The 19,411-nt window shown below is 58.6% G+C and overlaps 3 protein-coding genes across 3 annotated transcripts; 1 reads left to right on the top strand and 2 right to left on the bottom strand.

Annotated features, from left to right (window-relative positions):
- Nucleotides 1-415: 415 nt before the first annotated feature.
- C8A04DRAFT_11614 (serine hydrolase FSH) lies at nt 416-1,466 on the bottom strand (the record flags this gene model as incomplete). Its single annotated transcript, XM_062777035.1, has 4 exons — nt 416-703; nt 820-918; nt 1,028-1,348; nt 1,425-1,466. 4 exons carry the CDS (start codon nt 1,464-1,466, stop codon nt 416-418), a joined length of 750 nt encoding a protein of 249 aa, XP_062637707.1.
- A 1,475-nt stretch (nt 1,467-2,941) lies between these two features.
- On the top strand, nt 2,942-10,739 carry C8A04DRAFT_36790 (uncharacterized protein; the record flags this gene model as incomplete). Its single annotated transcript, XM_062783647.1, has 6 exons — nt 2,942-3,182; nt 3,307-3,481; nt 3,548-3,936; nt 4,059-4,408; nt 4,492-4,565; nt 4,643-10,739. 6 exons carry the CDS (start codon nt 2,942-2,944, stop codon nt 10,737-10,739), a joined length of 7,326 nt encoding a protein of 2,441 aa, XP_062637708.1.
- Nucleotides 10,740-11,474: 735 nt separating this feature from the next.
- On the bottom strand, nt 11,475-18,584 carry C8A04DRAFT_11575 (uncharacterized protein; the record flags this gene model as incomplete). Its single annotated transcript, XM_062777020.1, has 7 exons — nt 11,475-11,887; nt 12,095-12,367; nt 12,688-12,898; nt 13,073-13,231; nt 13,308-13,522; nt 13,574-17,135; nt 18,249-18,584. The coding sequence occupies 7 exons, from the start codon at nt 18,582-18,584 to the stop codon at nt 11,475-11,477; spliced, it is 5,169 nt and encodes a 1,722-aa protein (XP_062637709.1).
- Between the last annotated feature and the right edge of the window lie 827 nt (nt 18,585-19,411).

Below are 19,411 nucleotides of genomic sequence, written 5' to 3' on the forward strand. Positions count from 1 at the left end.
GAGTTAGTTAACCGGACGCTTTTTTCTCCCTTAAACTAGTGTACAACCGGAGAATCAAAGACAAAATGCGGTGAAAGGTCAATATCGTGGAGAGGCGCTCCGATTTGCGCTGGGGGAACATGCACGATTGTGACTCAGACGCGAGATGCTGATCTAGCCCAATGAGACAATCAAAGATCTCTGAGATGTTGTAGATCATCTAACTACTTGCTGGCCAGAGGTGCTCTTTTGTAATGCTCTCTGTGTCTTTGTGATTCCAGTCGGGCCGAAGACTTTAACAACTAGTGTATTTCGAGGAGATCTGATAGAAGCCCTTCCGGAAGAAGAAAGACCATAAACATTTTGCTCGGCTACCAAGTTATCCTGCATCCGGAGGCCGCCAAAATTCGCCAGAGATCCCCCGGCCGATATCAATTCATACCTTATCTACAAGCCGCCTGGCCGCATCGCAGATCAGTTCGACAGTGTCGGCATCTCGCGGGATGGCATGACCCATGCCATGATCCAACAACTCGGCCGTGTCTTCGTCACACATGTTGTATAGCGACACGGCGCCAGCAAGGTAAGGGTCGTTACAGCCCAGCACATGTAGGGTGGGTATGTCAATCATCATGTCCTTTGTCGTTTCGTCCGCTAGGACCAAGCTCGTGCCCCCGCCTTCGCGCTCGCACAGGGGAGGCCACCCTGATAGGAATATTGCACACTGGGTTGGTTGGGTAATTAGAGGAAGGAATTAGTCGAGGTAAGGTAGGTAGGAATTGGCTCACAAGTCCCATGTGAACTCTCATCCGAGGTAGGTAAGGTAGGGACTGTACATACCTTGATCCGTCTCGGCCGGCTGTCTCGCACCGCTCTTTGAGTATCTTGCAGCACCATCGTCGCTGCTATCATGGCGCCTTCGGAGTAGGCTAGGAGACCCTGATTGGATAATTAATTAGGTATCAGGACTTGGCGCGCAGAACGCAGAACGCCTACGAGATGGTGAGAGGGTGAGAGAGAGCACGCGGACACACAACATGACACGTACCTGAATGTCCTGGTCGGCTTCCATCGTCTCAAACACGTAATTGACGGCATCCTGGACATTGGCCCAAGGACAACGGTCTACCTTGTTTGTACGAACATGACGTCTCATGGTGTCTTCATGATAGCCCTCGCCCACTGTCAAGTTGCGGATATTTCCGTGCAGACCATCGAAGCCAACGAAGCGGTAGTTGGGGGCAACGCCAAAGTATCGCTCAAACCCCGGGGGTGGAGTGGCCTTGTGCTGCCCCTGCGTGAAGGAGAATTGGGCAATGCCGTGTTCCTTGAGTCGGAAAACGAGGGGCTGGAGCTGGGTCTCAAAATTCTAAACGCAAAGCAGGATCAGTTCTGCAAGAAGTGTGCCGAAAGGAAAGGAAATGATAGTGTAATGAATTACTCACAACGGCACTGCCAAAGGTACCTGGAAGGCAAAGGAACTTCATGATGGTGATTCGGCCGCCGAGAGAAGCTCTTGGTCTTTTGCTCCGACAGAAGGAAACGTGTCAGTGCAGCGAAGCCCGTTTATGTCCGTACCCAAGTGGGATGAATGGTTATAGGGCAAATTTATGAACATCGTCAAGTTTCTGTCGGGCTCTGTTTCCGAGATGGATGTGGGTGCAGGGACTCAACAGTACGATCCTTGAATGATTGTTAGCTCGGAACCTGACGGCCATTTTGGGAATAGACCCGCGAGCTTCGATTTGGGCCCGGAATTGATCCAATCCAGCCAATCAGAAATTGAGCAACCATCACCAGCAGGCCAAAATCGCAAGTTGAACACGGACCACTATCAAGAATATCACGATCAAACTAATGAATTTAGGAAAAGCGACGAAAATGAACGAAATCAGCTACTTGGATATATATATTGCGCCTTCGCTTGCCTTTTTACACTCTCATTGCACCTACTTTTGTCCGCCCAATGCCACGGGCGGCTATAGATGGTCATTGCCCAGAACGGAGGGTACAGTAGGTACTGACTAGTACCTTTGTCACCAGCTAGTTTGTATGCGTTGTTGGGTACTTTTTGATTCTTGGCAGTATTTTGCTAGTCACCTGCACCTGCATTGATTGGCTCCAACTCTATCCTTGTCTGAGCCGCTTGAAGTCTCGAGCTAACAACCTGGAATCAAACAGGGATCGTATTAGTGTAGTGTATACTACCGGTCGCCGTGGCAGGTTATTCCTGCCGCCCTGCGCGATCGACGCAAGTGATTCAGCCTCCCAACACACGAGGGGGCTGAATATTCTGCATGTGGACCACTCGCCGTTGATCTGATCCAGCCTTCATTTCAGGTACTAACTACGTGTAGTAGGCATTGCGCGGATGGTAACTACACTAAGTTAACCGGTCTCGGGAGATTACACTATGATCGGCGGCGGTGAATCCCACGGCGCTTGCAACGTTGACGTTACCATCCTCATCTTTCGGGGTCGCTCCGAACGTCGATAACTACCTACGCTAAGTATGCATGTCTGTGACTGACGAGATCTACAGACGAGATCAACAGACACGTAAATCAATGAAGAGCATACACTAGTGTACAGACATCCGACAACGGCGATGGGGTTGACAGCACATACCTTACCCAGTGCGGATGAGATTGCTATCCAGCAGTCAAGACCATCAATCCAATCACTTGACACCCGCTCGACGGTTGCTAAGAAAAGAAACATGATCTCGCCGCCTTCTACGTACGAATACATGATCGAAGAATCCCGCTGTCTTTATTGGGCGTTGGCTCATTCTATCTATCCTACATCAACGACCTGTCTGCGACTCTGCGTGCATACCTACCTACCTTAACCTATCATGGGGGTCACGGAGAAAAAGAAACCCTCGACGAACGACGGGCAGGAGGAGGAGCCTCGGCCCCGGCCCCGACCCGGGCTCCCCCAACCCATAGCCATCATCGGCATGTCATGCCGTCTTCCGGGAAACGTGTCCACCGTCGAAGAGTTCTGGCAGATGATGTCGAGAGGACGGTGTGGGTGGTCCGAGATTCCCCGGGAGCGCTTCAGCACGGACGCGTATCACCATCCCAACCCGGCAAAGAAGGGATGCTTCAACGCGAAGGGAGGGTATTTCCTGTCGCAGGACCCGGCACTCTTTGATGCGCCGTTTTTTAATCTCACGAGGCCGGAGGCTGAAGCTATGGGTATGTTTTGTTTCGTTCCGTTCTGTTCTGTTCTGTTCTGTTCCGGGTTTGCCTGCCGGCCGCCTGGCTACCTAGTAACCTAGCTAGCTAGTGACTTCTAACATGTAATTACCATTTAATTTAGATCCCCAACAGAGGATGCTGCTCGAGTGCGCTTACGAGGCTCTTGAGAATGCCGGGATTCCCAAGGAGTCACTGGTCGGCCGAAAGGTGGGCGTCTTCGTGGGGGGCGCAGCATCTGATTATCGGCTCGGGGCTCTCCGTGACCTTGACAAGACGCCCATGTTTGAGACCACAGGGTAGGTAATTACGCCTGTCGTTCCCCCTGGCTGGCTAACATAAGGGTGTGCACACACTCTACGCAGAAACCACCAATCGATTCTCGCCGGGAGAATTTCGCATTTCTTCGACCTCCGCGGACCCAGCGTGTCGGTAGACACGGCTTGTTCGTCGAGCCTTCACGCTCTGCACCAAGCCGTGCTGAGCATCCGCAGCGGCGAGTCGGAGCTAGCGATTGTGGCGGCGTGTCATCTCAATCTGCAGCCTGACGACTGGGTGTCCATGAGCCTGAGCCGCCTGTTCTCGGACCAAGGCCGGACCTACAGCTTCGACAGCCGGGCCAAGTCCGGGTTCGCGCGCGGGGAAGGCGCCGGGTGCGTGATCCTCAAGCCGTTGGAGCAGGCTGTACGAGATAATGACTGCGTCCGGTCGGTGATTGTAAATACGGGGACGAACCAGGACGGGAGGACGATTGGTTAGTTTCGTTCGCAACTTCACACTTGGCTGCGCGTGTATTATGTACATGTACATGTACACGTTCGCCCCTTACTTATCCTTAGGTAATTACCAGGCTAATGCTGTCGACACTTTACTTAGGCTTGACGTCGCCCAACGGCGAGGCACAGGAACAGCTGATGCGAGAGGTGTACAGCCGTGCCGGCATCGATCCGGAAGACGCCGGTTTCGTCGAGGCGCACGGCACAGGCACCAGGGTGGGGGACCCGATCGAGGCGGCAGCCATCCACAAGGTGTTTGGGAAAGGCCGGACAGCCAAACAGCCGTTGTACATGGGTTCGGTGAAGAGCAACATCGGGCACCTCGAAAATGCCAGCGGGGTCATTTCGGTCATCAAGAGTAGCCTCATGCTGGAGAAGGGATTCATTCTGCCCAACATCAATTTCGAGACGCCCAACGAGCAGATCCCGCTGGGCGAGTGGAATATAAAGGTCAGTACACTCGATCTCACAGAGTGGATCTCAGAGTCACGTACTGACACGGTACTAACACGGCTTCGATCTGCGAATTATAGGTGCCAGTGAGCCAGAGACCTTGGCCGGTGAAGAAGAAATACATCAGCTGCAATAACTTTGGGTTTGGCGGGTCGTACGTTGTATTCCTTGACCCCCGCGCTGACCACGAAGCGACCACTAACTACCTTAACTCGTTTTTGCACTGTGTAGCAATGCCCACTGCGTCCTAGCAAGGCCGACCCGCCAGCTCTTGGGGGAGCCCCAGAGGGTCGGTTCGGATGCGAACAACGACCGTCACGACGACGACTCTGCGCAGCGGCAAAGGCTCTTCGTGATCTCCGCCAACGACGAAGCAGCAGCCACGCAATCGATGAAGCAGCTCATCGTCTTCATAGAGCAGCACCCAGAAGTGCTCCAACAGAGCCTGCCCCGCGACGTCGCATACACGCTCGGCCAGCGGCGATCCCACCTCGCGTGGCGCGTCGGCGTCGTGGCGTCGTCTCTGACCGACCTCGCAGCGACCCTCGGCGCGGGGCATGTCAAGCCGAGCCGCGCGTCGCTGTCGCTGTCGTCGTCAGTGCGACCGCGCCGCCGCGTAGCCTTTGTGTACACGGGCCAGGGAGCACAATGGCACGCCATGGGACGCGAGCTGAACAAGTCGCACGCCGTATTCGCCCGTGTTCTGCGCGCCGCAGATGCTTATCTGCGGGAGAAGCTTGGTGCTGACTTTTCCCTCGTTGACGAGCTGGACAGGGCCGAGGACGCGAGCCGCGTGGGTCAAGTGGACATCAGCCAGCCGGCGTGCACCGCAGTGCAACTGGCGCTGACTGCGCTGTTGAGATCGTGGGGGGTCCGCCCCGTGTCGGTGACGGGCCACTCGAGCGGGGAAATTGCGGCGGCGTATGCGGCGGGTGTGTTGTCTCTCGAGGCGGCCATGGCCATTGCTTACTTCCGGGGCCAGGCTGTGCTGCGGCTGCGCGAGAAGCAGAAGCAGGAGAGGCAGGAGAAGCAGGGGGGCCTCCGGGGCGCCATGCTGGCTGTGGGTGCCGGGCCGGACGAGATTGCGCCGATGCTCGAGCGGGTGCAGCAGCAGCAGACCGGCACCGGCATCGGCACCGGCACGGGCGTCGTTGTGGTGGCTTGCGAGAACTCGCCGCGGTCCGTCACCGTGTCGGGCGATGCGTCGACTGTGGAGGAGGTCGCTGCGGAAGCGGAGCGCATGCAGCTGTTCCACCGCAGGCTCCGCGTCGACGTCGCGTATCACTCGCCGCACATGAAGCTTGTGGCCGGGGAGTACAGGGATTTGATTCGGGATTGTATTCAGGAGGAGGTGGTGAGAGAGAAGGACGTGAGAGAGAAGGACGTGAGATTCTTCTCATCCCTGCATGGCCGCGAGGTACGGGACCTCGCCACCCTCGTCGACGCCTCGTACTGGGTCGACAACCTGGTTAACCCCGTCCGTTTCTCGACGGCCTTGCGCGAACTCTGTTCCGCGGCTCCGGGTGAGGAGGAGGAGGAGGAGGAGGAGGAGGAGGAGGATGGGCCACCGGACATCATCGTCGAGGTTGGACCCCACGCCGCCCTCCAAGGTCCCATCAACCAGACCCTCCAGGCCATGTCGTCGTCGTCCGACCTTCCTTCTTCTTCCCGCCCCCCTCAGCAGCCGCGATACTTGCCCACGCTTATCCGCAGCAAGAACGCCACAACGACAATGCTCAACCTGGCAGCCAGCCTCTACACAGCGGGCCACGCGCTGGACTTTGCCGCGATCAACGGCGAGGACGAGGACGAGGACCACACCCAGGGGACTCGCCGCCGGCCGTCCCTGGTCACGCTCATGACCCCCTACCCCTGGACCCGACATGCGCAGCGGCGGTACTGGACCGAGTCACGCATGGCCCGACAGCACCGGCTCAAGCCGTTCGCGCGGCACGACCTGCTGGGCACGCTGGCGGACACGTCCAACCACGACGTGTGCCCGACGTGGCGCAACGTGCTCCGCCTCGACGACGTCCCCTGGCTGTGCGACCACCGCATGATGGGCCTGACCACGTTTCCGCTCGCCGGCTACGTGAGCATGGCCGTCGAGGCGGCTGCCCAGCGCGCCACGCTTTTGGTGCGACGCGGCTCAGGCTCAGGTCCAACGACAACGACAACGCTAGCCTCGGCTGGTGCGCTAGAGGCTGGCAAGCAGCAGCCTGCGTTCCGGTTTGTGCTGCGGGAGGTGCAGGCCATGCGGCCGCTGCTGCTGAAGAACGACGACGGCGACGGTGGGGATGGCGGGGAGGAGTACGAGCTGGTGACGACTTTGGCTGCGTACGCCGAGGGCACGCGGTCGTATTCGGACAAGTGGGACGAGTTCCGGATCTGCTCGTGGCAAGAGGGCAAGGGGTGGACGGAACACTGCCGCGGCTTGGTTGGCGTGCGCGTGCGCGTGCGCGGGGGGGAGGAGGACAAGGACAAGGGCATCAAGGGCATCGCGGAAAAGTATTCTCATTCCCATTCCCATTCCCATTCCCAGGCCGACGAGATGATGGTCGCGTCGGATGTCTTCTATCGAGAGCTGCAACAAAAGGGCGCCATCTACGGGCCTGCGTTTTGTGGCGTGCGCGACATCCGATTCAAGACGGGTGCGGACCACCGCGCGGCGGTCGGTGTTTTGGATGTGGCCGACACCACGTCGACTAGTATGCCCCTGGCGCACCAGTCGCCGTACCTCGTGCACCCGACCCTCGTGGACCAGGTTCTCCAGGTGGCTTACCCCCTCCTCGGCGCTGGACGGGGTAAAATGAAGACGCTGTACATGCCAAACGCGATCAGGGAGCTGCATATCGACACCGGGTTGTTGCCTCGGCAGGAAGTCGGCCAGTCTCTCCGTGTTGACGCCATCGCTGGTGATGGTCGTGATGGTCCTGTGGAGGAGGCGCTTGATAGGCCGCGGCAAACCGACTTTACGATGCACGCCTTTCCTTTGACTTTGACGGACGACGGGGAAGAAGCGGAAGAAGCGGAAGAAGAAGCGGTACTGAGCATCGTCGGCCTCCGGATGATCCCAGTCCGGAACGAAGCGGCTAGCAATGACGACGAGGCTCCGCGGGAGCTGTGCTTCCGGCTGGATTGGGAGCCTGCACCTGCACCTGCACCTGAGAAACGCACCGAGGACACCGGGATCCAGGGAACTCTGCCCCTGCTGCCTGCTATATCCATCGTCGTCGCGGACAGCACATCGGCTGCAGATGATCATCTCGTTCGCGCTCTGTGCTCCGCTCTTCTCACGCGCACCAGCACCAGCACCAGCACCGGCCAGCCACCGTCGCTCGTAACTCTGGCCAGCTTGGGCGAACAAGTCAACGTCAAGGACACCACTGCCTACGTCGTGCTGACTGAGCTGGACCTCGAGCTCGACCTCGACCTCGACCTCGACCTCGACCGACGACCTCTCCTTGCCGACCCGACCCCGGAAGCCCTGCGCAGCGTACAGACCCTTCTGCTCCGGTCGGCGGGCACGCTGTGGGTAACATCGGGGGCCTATAAATCCTGCACCAACCCGGCCGCCAACATGGTCTCCGGGCTCCTCCGGGCCGTCCGCTCCGAGACGGCAGCCAAGGCCGCTATGCTGGACCTCGACCCGGCCTCCACGCTGTCAGACGCGTCACGCGCCGAGCTGATCGTGCAGGTCCTCGAACGTGTCTTTTGTCAGAGCTGTCCCGACACAGCAGACACAGAAGACACAGCAGACACAGCAGACACAGCAGCAGACATGGAATACGCCGAGCAAGACGGCGGCCTCGTCGTGCCGCGCATCGTCCCCGACGACGCCGTCAACCAACACATCCACCAAGAGCTGTGCCCCTCCGACTCCGCCTCCGGGCCGCGGCCGCGCCTCCAGCCCCTGGAAGCCCAAGCGTCCCGTCGTCTGCACCTCGACATCGAGACGGTCGGGGCTCTGGACACGCTCTACTTTGACGACGACGACGGCGGCGACGACAACCCCGAGGCCCGCCCGCTCGGCGACCACGAGATCGAGGTCCGCGTCGCGGCCACCGGCATGAACTTCAAAGACGTCGTCATCGCCATGGGCCAGCTGCCGCACCCGGGGTACCACCTCGGGGTCGAGTGCGCCGGCGTGGTCTCGCGCGTGGGCGCGGCCGTCTCTCCAGCCCACCTGGCCTGCGGCGACCGCGTGTGTGCCATGACACAGGGGGCCTACAGCACGTTTGCGCGGTGTGCCGCCACGAGCGCCGCGCGCATCCCCGACGACATGCCCTGGGAAGACGCCGCGTCCCTCGCCGTCGTGTTCGGCACCGCCCACTACGGGCTCGTGGAGCTCGCGCGCCTGGCCGCCGGCGAGAAGGTGCTCATCCATGCTGCGGCCGGCGGGGTCGGCCAGGCGGCGGTCCAGCTGGCGAGCATGGTGGGCGCAGAGATATTCGCCACGGTGGGCAGCCCCGAAAAGAAGGCGCTGCTTATGGAGCGATACGGCATCCCAGACAACCGCATCTTCTCGAGCCGCGAGACCTCGTTCGGACCGGCGATACGCAAAATTACGCGGGGCGTCGGCGGCGTCGACGTGGTCTTCAACTCGCTGGCGGGCGAGTTCCTGCGCGAGTCGTGGGAGTGCATCGCCCCCTTTGGCCGCTTCATCGAGATCGGCAAGCGCGACATCACCAGCAACACGCGCCTCGAGATGGCCATGTTCGACCGCAACGTCACCTTCAGCTCCGTCGACCTGACCCTGGTCGCCGCGCACCGCCCGGACCTCATGGCCAGGACCCTGCACGCCGTCATGCGCCTCGTCGCCGACAAGGTCCTGCGCCCCGTCTGGCCCGTCACCGTCGTCGGCCTGGGGGACGTCGAGAAGGCTTTCCGCCTGCTGCAGAGCGGAAAGACCATGGGGAAGCTGGTCGTGGTCCCCAAGCCGGGCGAGCTGCTCCGAGTGACAGACCCCAAGCCAAAGCGAAAGCTCAACGGAGGAGGAGGAGGAAGAGGAGGAGGAGGAGGTGGTGGTGGAGGACCTCTTTTCCGCGCCGACGGCGTCTACATCATTGTCGGCGGCACCGGCGGCCTGGGTCGTTCCATCGCGCGGTGGATGGTGGCCCAGGGGGCCAGAAACCTCGTTCTCGCCTCCCGCAGCGGCAGCGGGAAAAAAGCCGATGGCCCTGGCCATGGCCCTGGCCCTGTCGCCGATCTGGTCAACGACCTCCAGCAGCAGACCGCCGGGGTAAACATCACCGTCAAGGCGTGCGACGTCGCCGACCCCCGCAGCGTCGAGGACCTGATGATGCAGCTAGGAGGCCTCCTCCCCATCCGCGGTTGTATCCACGCCACCATGGTCCTCCGCGACGTGCTCTTCGAGAACATGACGCATGCCGACTACACCGAGGTCACCCGGGGCAAAGTGCTCGGCGCGTGGAACATGCACACCGCGCTCGCCTCGGCCTCAACCTCAGCCTCAACCTCAGCCCCCCCGCTCGATTTCTTCATCCTCCTCTCCTCCGTCGCCGGAATCGTCGGCAACCGCGGCCAGGCCGCCTACGCCGCAGCCAACACCTTTCTCGACGCCCTGGCCCGCCACCGCCGCCACCTCGGCCTGCCGGGAACCTCTATCGCCCTGGCCGCCGTGCAGGACGTCGGATACCTCGCCGAGGAGGGGGCCGGGCGCCAGGCCGTCGTGGCGCAAAACCTGGGCGGCGGCGGCGGGCCCGGGAACTTGAACTTCCTCCGCGAGGCTGAGGTGCTTGCCTTGCTGAAAGCCGCCGTGCAGGGCCGGTTCGACAACACGGGTGACGGTGACGGCGGCGGTGGGCACTGCCTCACCGGGCTTGGGCTTTCTTCTGCTGCTGCCGGTGTCGGTGTCGGTAACGAGATGATGATGCCCTCATTGCCCTACTTCGCCACGGACGCCAAGTTCCAACGCCTAAGAGACGCCGTCATGGCTTCTTCCACTGTGAATGCGCCGGAGCAGGAGCCGGGCGGCAATCCGAGTCCGAGTCTAATAAGCTCAAGTCTGTCTCTCCAAAGATCCCTCGCGCGGGCGTCGTCGGAAAAGGAAGCGGTGGGCATCATCGTGACGGGACTTGCGGCGAAGCTGGCTACCATCCTGATGATCCCCGCGGAGAGTATCGACCCGTCGCGTCCGGTCACGGCGTACGGCCTCGACAGCTTGAATGTGATTGAGTGGAGGAACTGGATCACCAAGACGTTGAGGCGGAATTTTCAGGTGTTGGAATTGTTGACCGCGGGGTCGTTGACGAATTTGGCGGTGTTGATATGGAAGGATAGGGCTAAGGCTGCACATGCATCATAATTAATTAGGCTGTTCCCCCACCATACACTTTATTTAAGAAGCTGGAAATCAGCACTGTACCTTGCTAAACAGGTGTAATGTTGTGTAAGCCGCAGCGCTTGCCCCTGGGTGGATTTTTTAGAGGGAGATTTTCTAAACCTGGAACATTATCGGGATGTTCCCACTTTTTCTCGCCTTCAATAATGGGCAAATCTCTATGGTCGGTTCTTTGTATCGTTCAATATTTTTTTCCAAAGGCAACGTGAGTTGAAGCCATAATCAAGTTCAAATGAAGTCAAGAGGTGGCTTGCGCAAAGCCATCGATATATTTATTCTTCTGTCTGTCTGGGTGCCTATCGTCTGTCTGCTCTATTTCCCTTGCCAGAGCAGACAATGCAAACCACGTAGCAAAACGTAGCAAGTCCCAATAAGCAAATCTCCTTATCTGCTCTTCTCCTCTCTCTCTTCTCCTCTCTCTCTTCTCCTCTCTCTCTTGACTGCGTGATATAATGATATGATAACCCCAAATCCATCGCGTCTTCCCATTCCCATTTCCCTTCATGGTATCGAGAGTCGACGGAAATCACGCGCTGTGGTATGTTACCTTGGAAGGGCCGCTAGCCGTGCCTTAAGATCCTGGGGTAGACCGCGATCCGCGTTATGGTGATCCCAAGCATCCCACTTAGGTAGTAACCCAAGCAACCCAGACCAACCCCAAATCAACCGCAGCATCAAAACCAGCCGTAAACAACCCAATCACCCCCCCTTCTCACCCCCCTTCTTCACCTTCCTCTCCCTCTCCAAAATCAACCCCCTCAACTTCCCCCCCAGAAAAGCCCTCTTCCTCTCCACTCCTTTCTTCCCCATCGCCGATGTCTCCTTAGACGCCTTAGAAGACCTCCCCCTTAACAAATCCAGCGCCAGCCTCAACCTCACCTCGGACCGCATCTCCGGACACTCCCACGCCTCGGGGTGTACAAACATGCAGACGAGACAGGGGTCTATGGGGAGAGTGGGTCCTCCTCCTTTCTTTGTTACTTGTCCTGTCGCTGCGGTTCTTGGGCCTGTGCCTGTGCCTGTGCCTGGTGTTGGTGTTGGTGCCGGTTTTGGTGTCATTTTTGCTGTTGTAGTTGTTGGTGTTATTGGTGTTATTGGGGTTGGTGTTGATGCTGTCGATATACCGTTTGTGAGATGTCCATTCGCGAGATGTCCATTCGTCAGCGGCCCAGCCTTGCCGTAAAGATCCTCGCCGTATTTCGCACACAACCTCGCCGAAGCCATGGCTCGGGGGCGGGCCGCCGCTTCTGAGATGCCCGATAACGGTCCAAGGTCTGGTGTAGATCCATCTGTCGCTCCCGCTCCAGCCTTTGTGTTACCCCCCTCTGGCATACGAAAATAAGTCGACCCCAGCACTGGCGCGGTTCGGCCGGGAGGACCAGGAATCTGCGGGACGGGAATAGGCGAGGTGCTGTACATGGGAGGAACAGAAGGCGGTAGGGAAGAAGAGGGCGCGCCGGGGGTTAGGCCGTTGCCGGCCCGGACGGTGGGGTTGTCTGAGCCGAGTTTGCGTGGGCCTTTTCTTGCTGGGTCGCCTCCTTTTTCTGTTCCTGTTGCTGTTCCTGTTGCTGTTCCTTTTCCTGGTCCTGCTCCTGCTCCTGCGCCTGTGCTTGTCCCGCGTCGACCATTTGGCCCTGCTCTTCCTGTTCCTGGCCCTGGACTTTGACCATTAGGCTGTCCGCCAGCTGACGCAGCCCTCCCTCCTCTTGGTGTTCCCCTTCCTGTTCCTGGGGCTGTCTCGCGGTTTCCGTCTCTGTCGTCGCGATTCCGCCGGTCGTTGTCTTTGGCGCTCTTGGTTTTCGCGTGGGCGTCTTCGCGGATTCGGTTGAGGTCTGTTTTGTCCGTTTGCGTGAGCTGCTGGCCTGGGATTTTTTGGTTGTGGGGGTTTGTTTCTTGCGGGGCGTACTGGTACTGGCGGCACTGTTACTAGCAGTGATGCTGGCACTAGCACTGCTACTAGCAGTGGTAGTGGTAGTGGTAGCGGCACCAGCGGGAGCGCGACTAGCGTTCCGCGGTGTTGCTGCCTTTGCCCCCTTTTTGGTAGGTGTTTTGGGAACCTTGCGGGTCTTGGGAGCCTTGCTCGGAGTCTTGGGAGTTTTGGTGGAAGAAGCCCCGACAGGTGTCTTCCTGGGTGTCTTGGGTCCTTTAGGAGTCTTCTTGGGAGTTGTCCCAGTCTTCCCAGGCCCATTCTTCCCCTTGGCAGTCTTCCCCTTCCCATCCGCCCCAACAGAAAGAGACACATCCAGCCTACCTTTGGCCATCCCTTCCGCGCCATCCAACATCAACTCACCCGTCACCTCATCCTCATCCCCCGAATTCTCGCTCTCATCATCCGAGTTCTCATCCCCGCCATGCTCCCCGCCACTCCCGACAAAATCATCGTCGGCATCTCCTTGGTCGCTGTCGGGTTGGGCAGCATCGTCGAATTCGAAGCGCGGGCCGATGTAGTTAGCAGCCTGTCCTTGTTAGCCCCTATCTTAAACACGCAAAGAGAAAGGGGAAGATGAGTAAGAGAAAGAAAAAAAAACATACACCCCGCCTCCGACTCCCCCGTCCAAGCGTCTCCTTCCGCGCCTCCGCCTCCCGTCTCGCTTCCGCGGCCCTCTGCTCCAGAATGCGATCCCACACTCCCACATCCATCGTAGCCTCTTTTTCGTCGTCTAAACCATCGCCAGCCCCTCCATCCCCGTCGTCTCCATCAACTGCCCACACGCGCGCGAATGCAAAGGCTGATTCGGCTGATTTATCTTTTGCTTTGCCTTCTTTGCCGTCTCCGTCGCCGTCGCCGTCTTTGTCACCGTCTCCGTCTCCGTTGGAGGAGGAGGAGGCCTTTGCGGGTGGGTTCTCCATCGTAGACCGGTCTAAGAATTTGTCGACGGCAGCAGCATCATAGTGTATAGCATCCTTCCTCTTCCCCTCTCCAAAAAGCGCCGCAGCCCCATGCCTCAGTATACTCTCCACCTCACTCGGCGCCTCCTCCTCACTATCCATAGTCTCAATCAACAAATGATCCAACGCAAGCTTCTTCCGGCCAATCTGCAAGATCTTCTCCTCGGCCGAATCAACCGTCATCAACTGGAAGCACAGCACTTTTTTCTGCTGGCCAATCCGGTGAGCTCGAGATAGGGCCTGAATATCCTGGTGTGGATTCCAATCGGGGTCGAGGATGATGACGGTGTCGGCGGTGGCGAGGTTGATGCCGACGCCGCCGGCGCGGGTGGAGAGGAGCATGGCGAAGATGGGGGAGTCCGCGGCGTTGAAGGCGTCGATTTTCTTTTGTTTTTCCAGGCTGGATTGGGAGCCGTCGAGGCGTTCGTGGCGGAGGCCGAGGCCGGCGAGGAAGTCTTCGAGGATGGTCAATTCGTCGAGGAACTGGCTAAAGAGCAGGACACGGTGGCCGCGGGCGTGGAGCTTGGGGAGCATTTGCTCGAGGAGGACCAGCTTAGAGGACGCTTCGATGAGGTTGCGGCGGGTGCGCTCGGCAGAGATGGAATCTGACCGGTCCTCAATGGCCTGGGAGTAAATAAAGGGGTGGCACAGACACTTGCGCAGCTGCATGAGGATGTTGTTGAGACTGCCGCGCTGCTCGACCACCTTGCGCTTGCTGGCGCCGGTGCCGTTCTCGTCTCGCGCCGCGGCTTGCACAAACACCGACCGGATCAGCTCCGGGTTGCGCGCGAGGATGGACTTGCACAGCCTCTCCTGCAGCACACTCATGGTGACAGGCAGAATGATCTGGGCCATGGGCGGGAGGAACGTCAACACCTCGGCCTTGGTCCTCCTCAAAAAGTACGGCCGGATAAGCCGGTGCAGCGCGGGCAAATTCTCCGACGTGATCTGCGCGAACTGGGCGTCCAGGTCCTCGGCGCGGATCAGCGAGGGGTTGATGAACTGCAGCAGGTTGAACAACTCGCGCTTGTTGTTCTGCAGCGGCGTGCCCGTCAGCAGCAGCTTCCACGGAATCCGCAGCGTCGACAGCGCCCGGTACAGCGCGTTCTCATCATTCTTGAGTGCTTGCGCTTCATCCACCACCAGACCCGCCCACTTCGCGCCGGAGAACCGCGCCCGCGTATCGCTGTCCTTGACCGAGTCATACGACATGATGACCACATGCGCCTTCATATCGCGACACCGGCCGGGGAACAGCTCGTACTCCATAGCCAGCGTCTGCGACACCCGCCCGCCGTAGTACGCCACGACCCTCAAATCCGGCGCCCACTTCTTGATCTCCCGGCGCCAGTTTGAGCAGGTCGCATTGGGGACAACCACCAAGAACGGCCACACCTTGGGGCAATCCTGGATCATGCTCGACAGCAGCGCGACCACCTGCACCGTCTTGCCGAGGCCCATCTCATCCGCCAGAATGATGCTGCGGTCATCGCGGTAGTTGTACAGCATCCAGTTGAGTCCGTCCATCTGGTATGCCATCAGCTTCCCACGCTGCAAGCCCGCCGGCTGCGCCTTGACCTCGATATCCTTCCGGAAATCTAGCTGTCGAAACGACTCCACCCGCTCCTTCATCACCCGCGCCGGCTCTGTCTCAAAGTGCTTCCCGTTCAGATACTCGCGGTACGCCGCGCAGAAGGCGTCATACATGGCGCCCGCATCTGGAGACGGCGGGCTGTCCCACACGGCGTCCTCGTAGCCCAGTCCCTCAAACTTGACAAAGATCTTGAGCACGTGGTGGATGCGACTGAGATCATCCTCGAACCGCTCCCGCAGCGGTTTCGCCCGGTGTTTCTTGTCATTCTCCTTCGTCCGCGGCGCGCAGTGCACATCGAGAATGATATCAGCCGTAACCCACGATTCATGCACGGCTTCCTCCGTCGTCCACCGCAGCAGCGAGTCGACATGCCGATTCTGCTCTTCACCATTTTCATCAGTGACACCCTCGTCCGACCCCTCTCCAAACGTCCGCTTGATAAACGACACCCGCATCGCCGGCTTCACCGCCCCGTACACCCACGCCCCGGGCAGCCACACGCAGTGGCCATACGACTTCTTGTCCCATTTTACCAGATACTCCAGCTCGTCCTCCACAAAATCCGTGACGGACATGCCCACCGCGCGATCCCGGGATTTTTGAGAAGAATCCACCGGCCGCCACGCCACGATTCGATCGGCTTTTTCCTCTTCCGTGTCCCGGCACTCTTTGCACGTCCAGGTGATCTGGTATTCTTCGCGGCGGAGCTTGCGCAAGGCGAGCGGCTCGTCCAGCGCTGGGTCGCGCGAGAGGTTCGGGTGGGGGAGGTGCTCGTAGTGCCAGGACCTTCGGCACCGACTGCATCGGAAGAGTGTGTTGTCTACGCTGTTGACGAGTTTGGGCTCGACAGGCGTGATGGGGTCTATCCCGTCGTTGTCCGCTCGTAGCGCTTCCTCCCGTTTAGGGGTTTTCTTCTCTGAAAACGCCGCGCAGGACGGGTTTTTGGTGTGGCACCCCTGGCAGACGTCGTGGTTCGGCGCACGCGGGTCCTTTTTCTTGTAGACGCCGATGCAGAACCGGCACTGTAAAACGAAAGAGTCGGCGCCGACTTTGGTGACGCGGTGTTCGCGGGTTCCGCGTGGACCGAGGCAGTATTTGTGGTAGGAGTTGGAGCACCCCTGGCAGTGGACCAGCGGGCCTTTGTTGGAGCTATCGCCGTGTCCGCCGCAGCTCTCGCAGATCGGTCGGTGCGCTTCCTTAAAGTCGTACGTGACCGGTTGGAAGATCTCGCGGATGCTGGCTACTTTGGGGGTTGTTGTTGAGGGTTTGTCGTCGTCGCGGTAGTAGAGAAAGTCGTCTTCGTCGTCGTCATCCATGATTGTGTCCGTCATGACCCGTTTGGTCTTGTTGGGTCGCGACGACCGCCGTTTGTTGTCGGTCGACTCGAATTCGATATCAGAATCGCCTCCGGTGTATCCCATTCTGCGTGTTCTGGCCTGGGCGGCCGCCGCAGCACTCCGCTTCCGCCGGCCGCGCTTCCGCGTCTGCACAATGTCGGACTGGATGATCGAGAAGCTCGGGTCCTCTCCGTCCGAGTCCTGCAGCTCATCGCGGTCGTCGTAGTCTGCTGGCCGGTTCCGTACGACGCTGGCTCTGGCTCTCAGCCGTAAGCCCCGGGGTCGGGGCCGGGACGAGTCGTCGTTGTCGCCTTCGTCGGAGACCAAATGAGAGCTAGCACGTGTGCTGGCCCGGGTACTGCGTCGTCCGTTCGGGCCGTCCAAGTATTCGTCTATGAGACCGGACCTGCGACGCGACGGGCCGGCATCTTCCATCACAATGTCGCCGTCTGAGTCTTCCGAGTACTCATCGTAGCTGGTGTAGTCCAAGTCGCGCTTGCGCTTCTTAGTGCCGAACTGGTCCGCGTAGTCCTCGTCGTCCTGTAAAGTTAGTACTGAAGTAAGGATTGAACCAGACGAATATGAATTAAAAGAAACAGTGTCCGGCTCTTAGCTGAGCAGCCATAGTTGGTGAACCACGTGGGTGACGTAAAGATGAATGACGCTCGCCTACCATCTTGGATTTGGTGACCACTTGGTCACGTGGATCAGTCGACCGGCGAACAAAGGTGGTCTTGGAGGGTAAAAGTGGAAAGACGATCTCGGCGGAAAGAACCGTTGGAACGAGAAAACTAACCCCGGCGCAGGTTATCGGCTAGGAAGGCTCTTAGGGAGAAATGGAATATTCTCAGCGAGATACTAGTCCCAGATACCGCAGCGTAGAGGTGAATATCGCGAAATAATAAAAGGATATAAACGGCTCGAAAAAACCAGGATATGATAATCGCCAGTGTTTTGGAGATGTGTTGGGTATTGTATTTTGAAGATAGGTGATGTGGAAGAAATGGTGGTTTGGTGGTTAAAAGTTGAAGATCGAGAAATATGTTTGGGGGAAAAGGTTGAGAAATAGGTGGAAGAATGCGTGGAAATCGAGGGGATACAATAGAAGAGGGCCACGTTGGTGGTATTGTGTGAAAACTATTGTGAAACGCCATGAGGAAGGTTTGAGGGTGGTGTTGCTGTGGCAGAATGGAGCCGTCAACTAGGCCCAACTGAGAGACGCTCACAGAAACCATGAGACTGTGAGGCATCGGATGGAAGAGCTGACGAGAAAAGAAACTCAGTGCTGAGTGACCTCTATTCCAACTCACTCGAGAGGGGAACAGAGCGTGAGATGGGAATCATGTCCGGACTACACTAGCAGCCGACACGGGATTTATCCGAGCCTTGCTCGGGACTCGGCTTCAGGACTCGCCTCAACTTGAGACAGACACCCTCAGACCTTGCTTCGAATCTAGAGGCAGGAACAAAACAACGAAGACTTCTCCGGTTGGCCATTCCATTGAACGCCCGCTTCCATACGCCAATCCCATATCCCACAACAGCCTCGAACTTTCGAGTCGTCCACCCAAACCCAAGAAATCCACGCAACCCAGCCGCAGCGGGCAGAGAAACATCACACGCAAAGAAATACCAGTGTAAAAAACAACTCACCCTCCGCCCTCTCTTCCTCCGCCGCATGTATTCCTCCTCCGGCCAGTACTCCCCCACCTCGATCTTCTCATACCCCGCTCTCTCTTCCGGCGAGAGCCACGGCAGGCGCACTTCGATATCGACGAACTTGACGGGCTTCTGTTTCTCGTCCGGTTGGTCGTCCGAGAACTCGTCGGGTATCTCGTCTGCTTCCCAGGCGTGCTGTTGCGCTTGTCGCTGCGCCGGTTGCCCTTGTTGCGCTGCTTGCGCCCCAACAACAGAAACCACCTCAACCGTTTCCACAGCCTTGATATCCTCATCTTGCTCAACAAACAGACCGTCCTCCGAGTCACCCATATCCGCAATATCCGCAACCCGAGCCACAGCGCTCGCCCATCCCTCTCTAAGCGCCGGTGATAATCCGCCTCCCGTCCCATTCCCAGTTGTAGACCCAGAGCCAGAGCCAGTGCCCGTCGAATCCGAAGAATCTCCCCCGGCTTTCACCAACGACCCCGCGGCAATCAACGCCCGCTGCCCCAGCGCCGCAAGCGAGGACTTGGCAAGTTCGTCTAGATTTATTACCGGGTCGGCTGCAGCTGCAGCCACAGCAGCGGGCGTCACATCGTCGTCGTCATCGCTGAGGTCGGAATCAAAGATGAACAGCGGTTCTTTGTCGGCGTCGGCGTCGTTAGTATTATTATCATTATTATTCTTTTGATTATTCTCGACGTCGGCTTTAGCGTCGGTCTCGGGATTGGAATTTCCGTCCGGCAGCCGCTCGTGGTCGGAGCTGCTCAGGAAACCGTTGGGCGTCCCCATGGGTAGAAGAGGTGGTGGTGGTGGTGGTGAGGAGGACAAAGGAGGATCATGGAATTCGTGGGAGTGGAGGAGGAATCGCCGGCGACGGGCGGTGCTGGCGATTGCATTGACAGCAACCTGGAGGGTTGTTTCAAGAGAGAGAGCAGTGATTATGGGGGATTAGTACTTTTGGAGTGTGTCGTGGCGTGGGAAAACTGGGGGTTCGCAGTCGAGGTGGAAAGAAACGAGGTTGTAAATTGGTGAAACGCCGTCTTGAATTGACGGCTCCGGCGTAAAGTTAAATCGAGGACGCGACTCGACCGCAGCACCGCGTTTGGTTAATGGGTCTGAGGTCATTGCCGCTGATCCGCACTGTGTGCAGGGGT

This window comes from Dichotomopilus funicola (genome assembly GCF_033296635.1).
Source record: "Dichotomopilus funicola strain CBS 141.50 unplaced genomic scaffold C8A04scaffold_25, whole genome shotgun sequence".
Classification (NCBI taxonomy): domain Eukaryota; kingdom Fungi; phylum Ascomycota; class Sordariomycetes; order Sordariales; family Chaetomiaceae; genus Dichotomopilus; species Dichotomopilus funicola.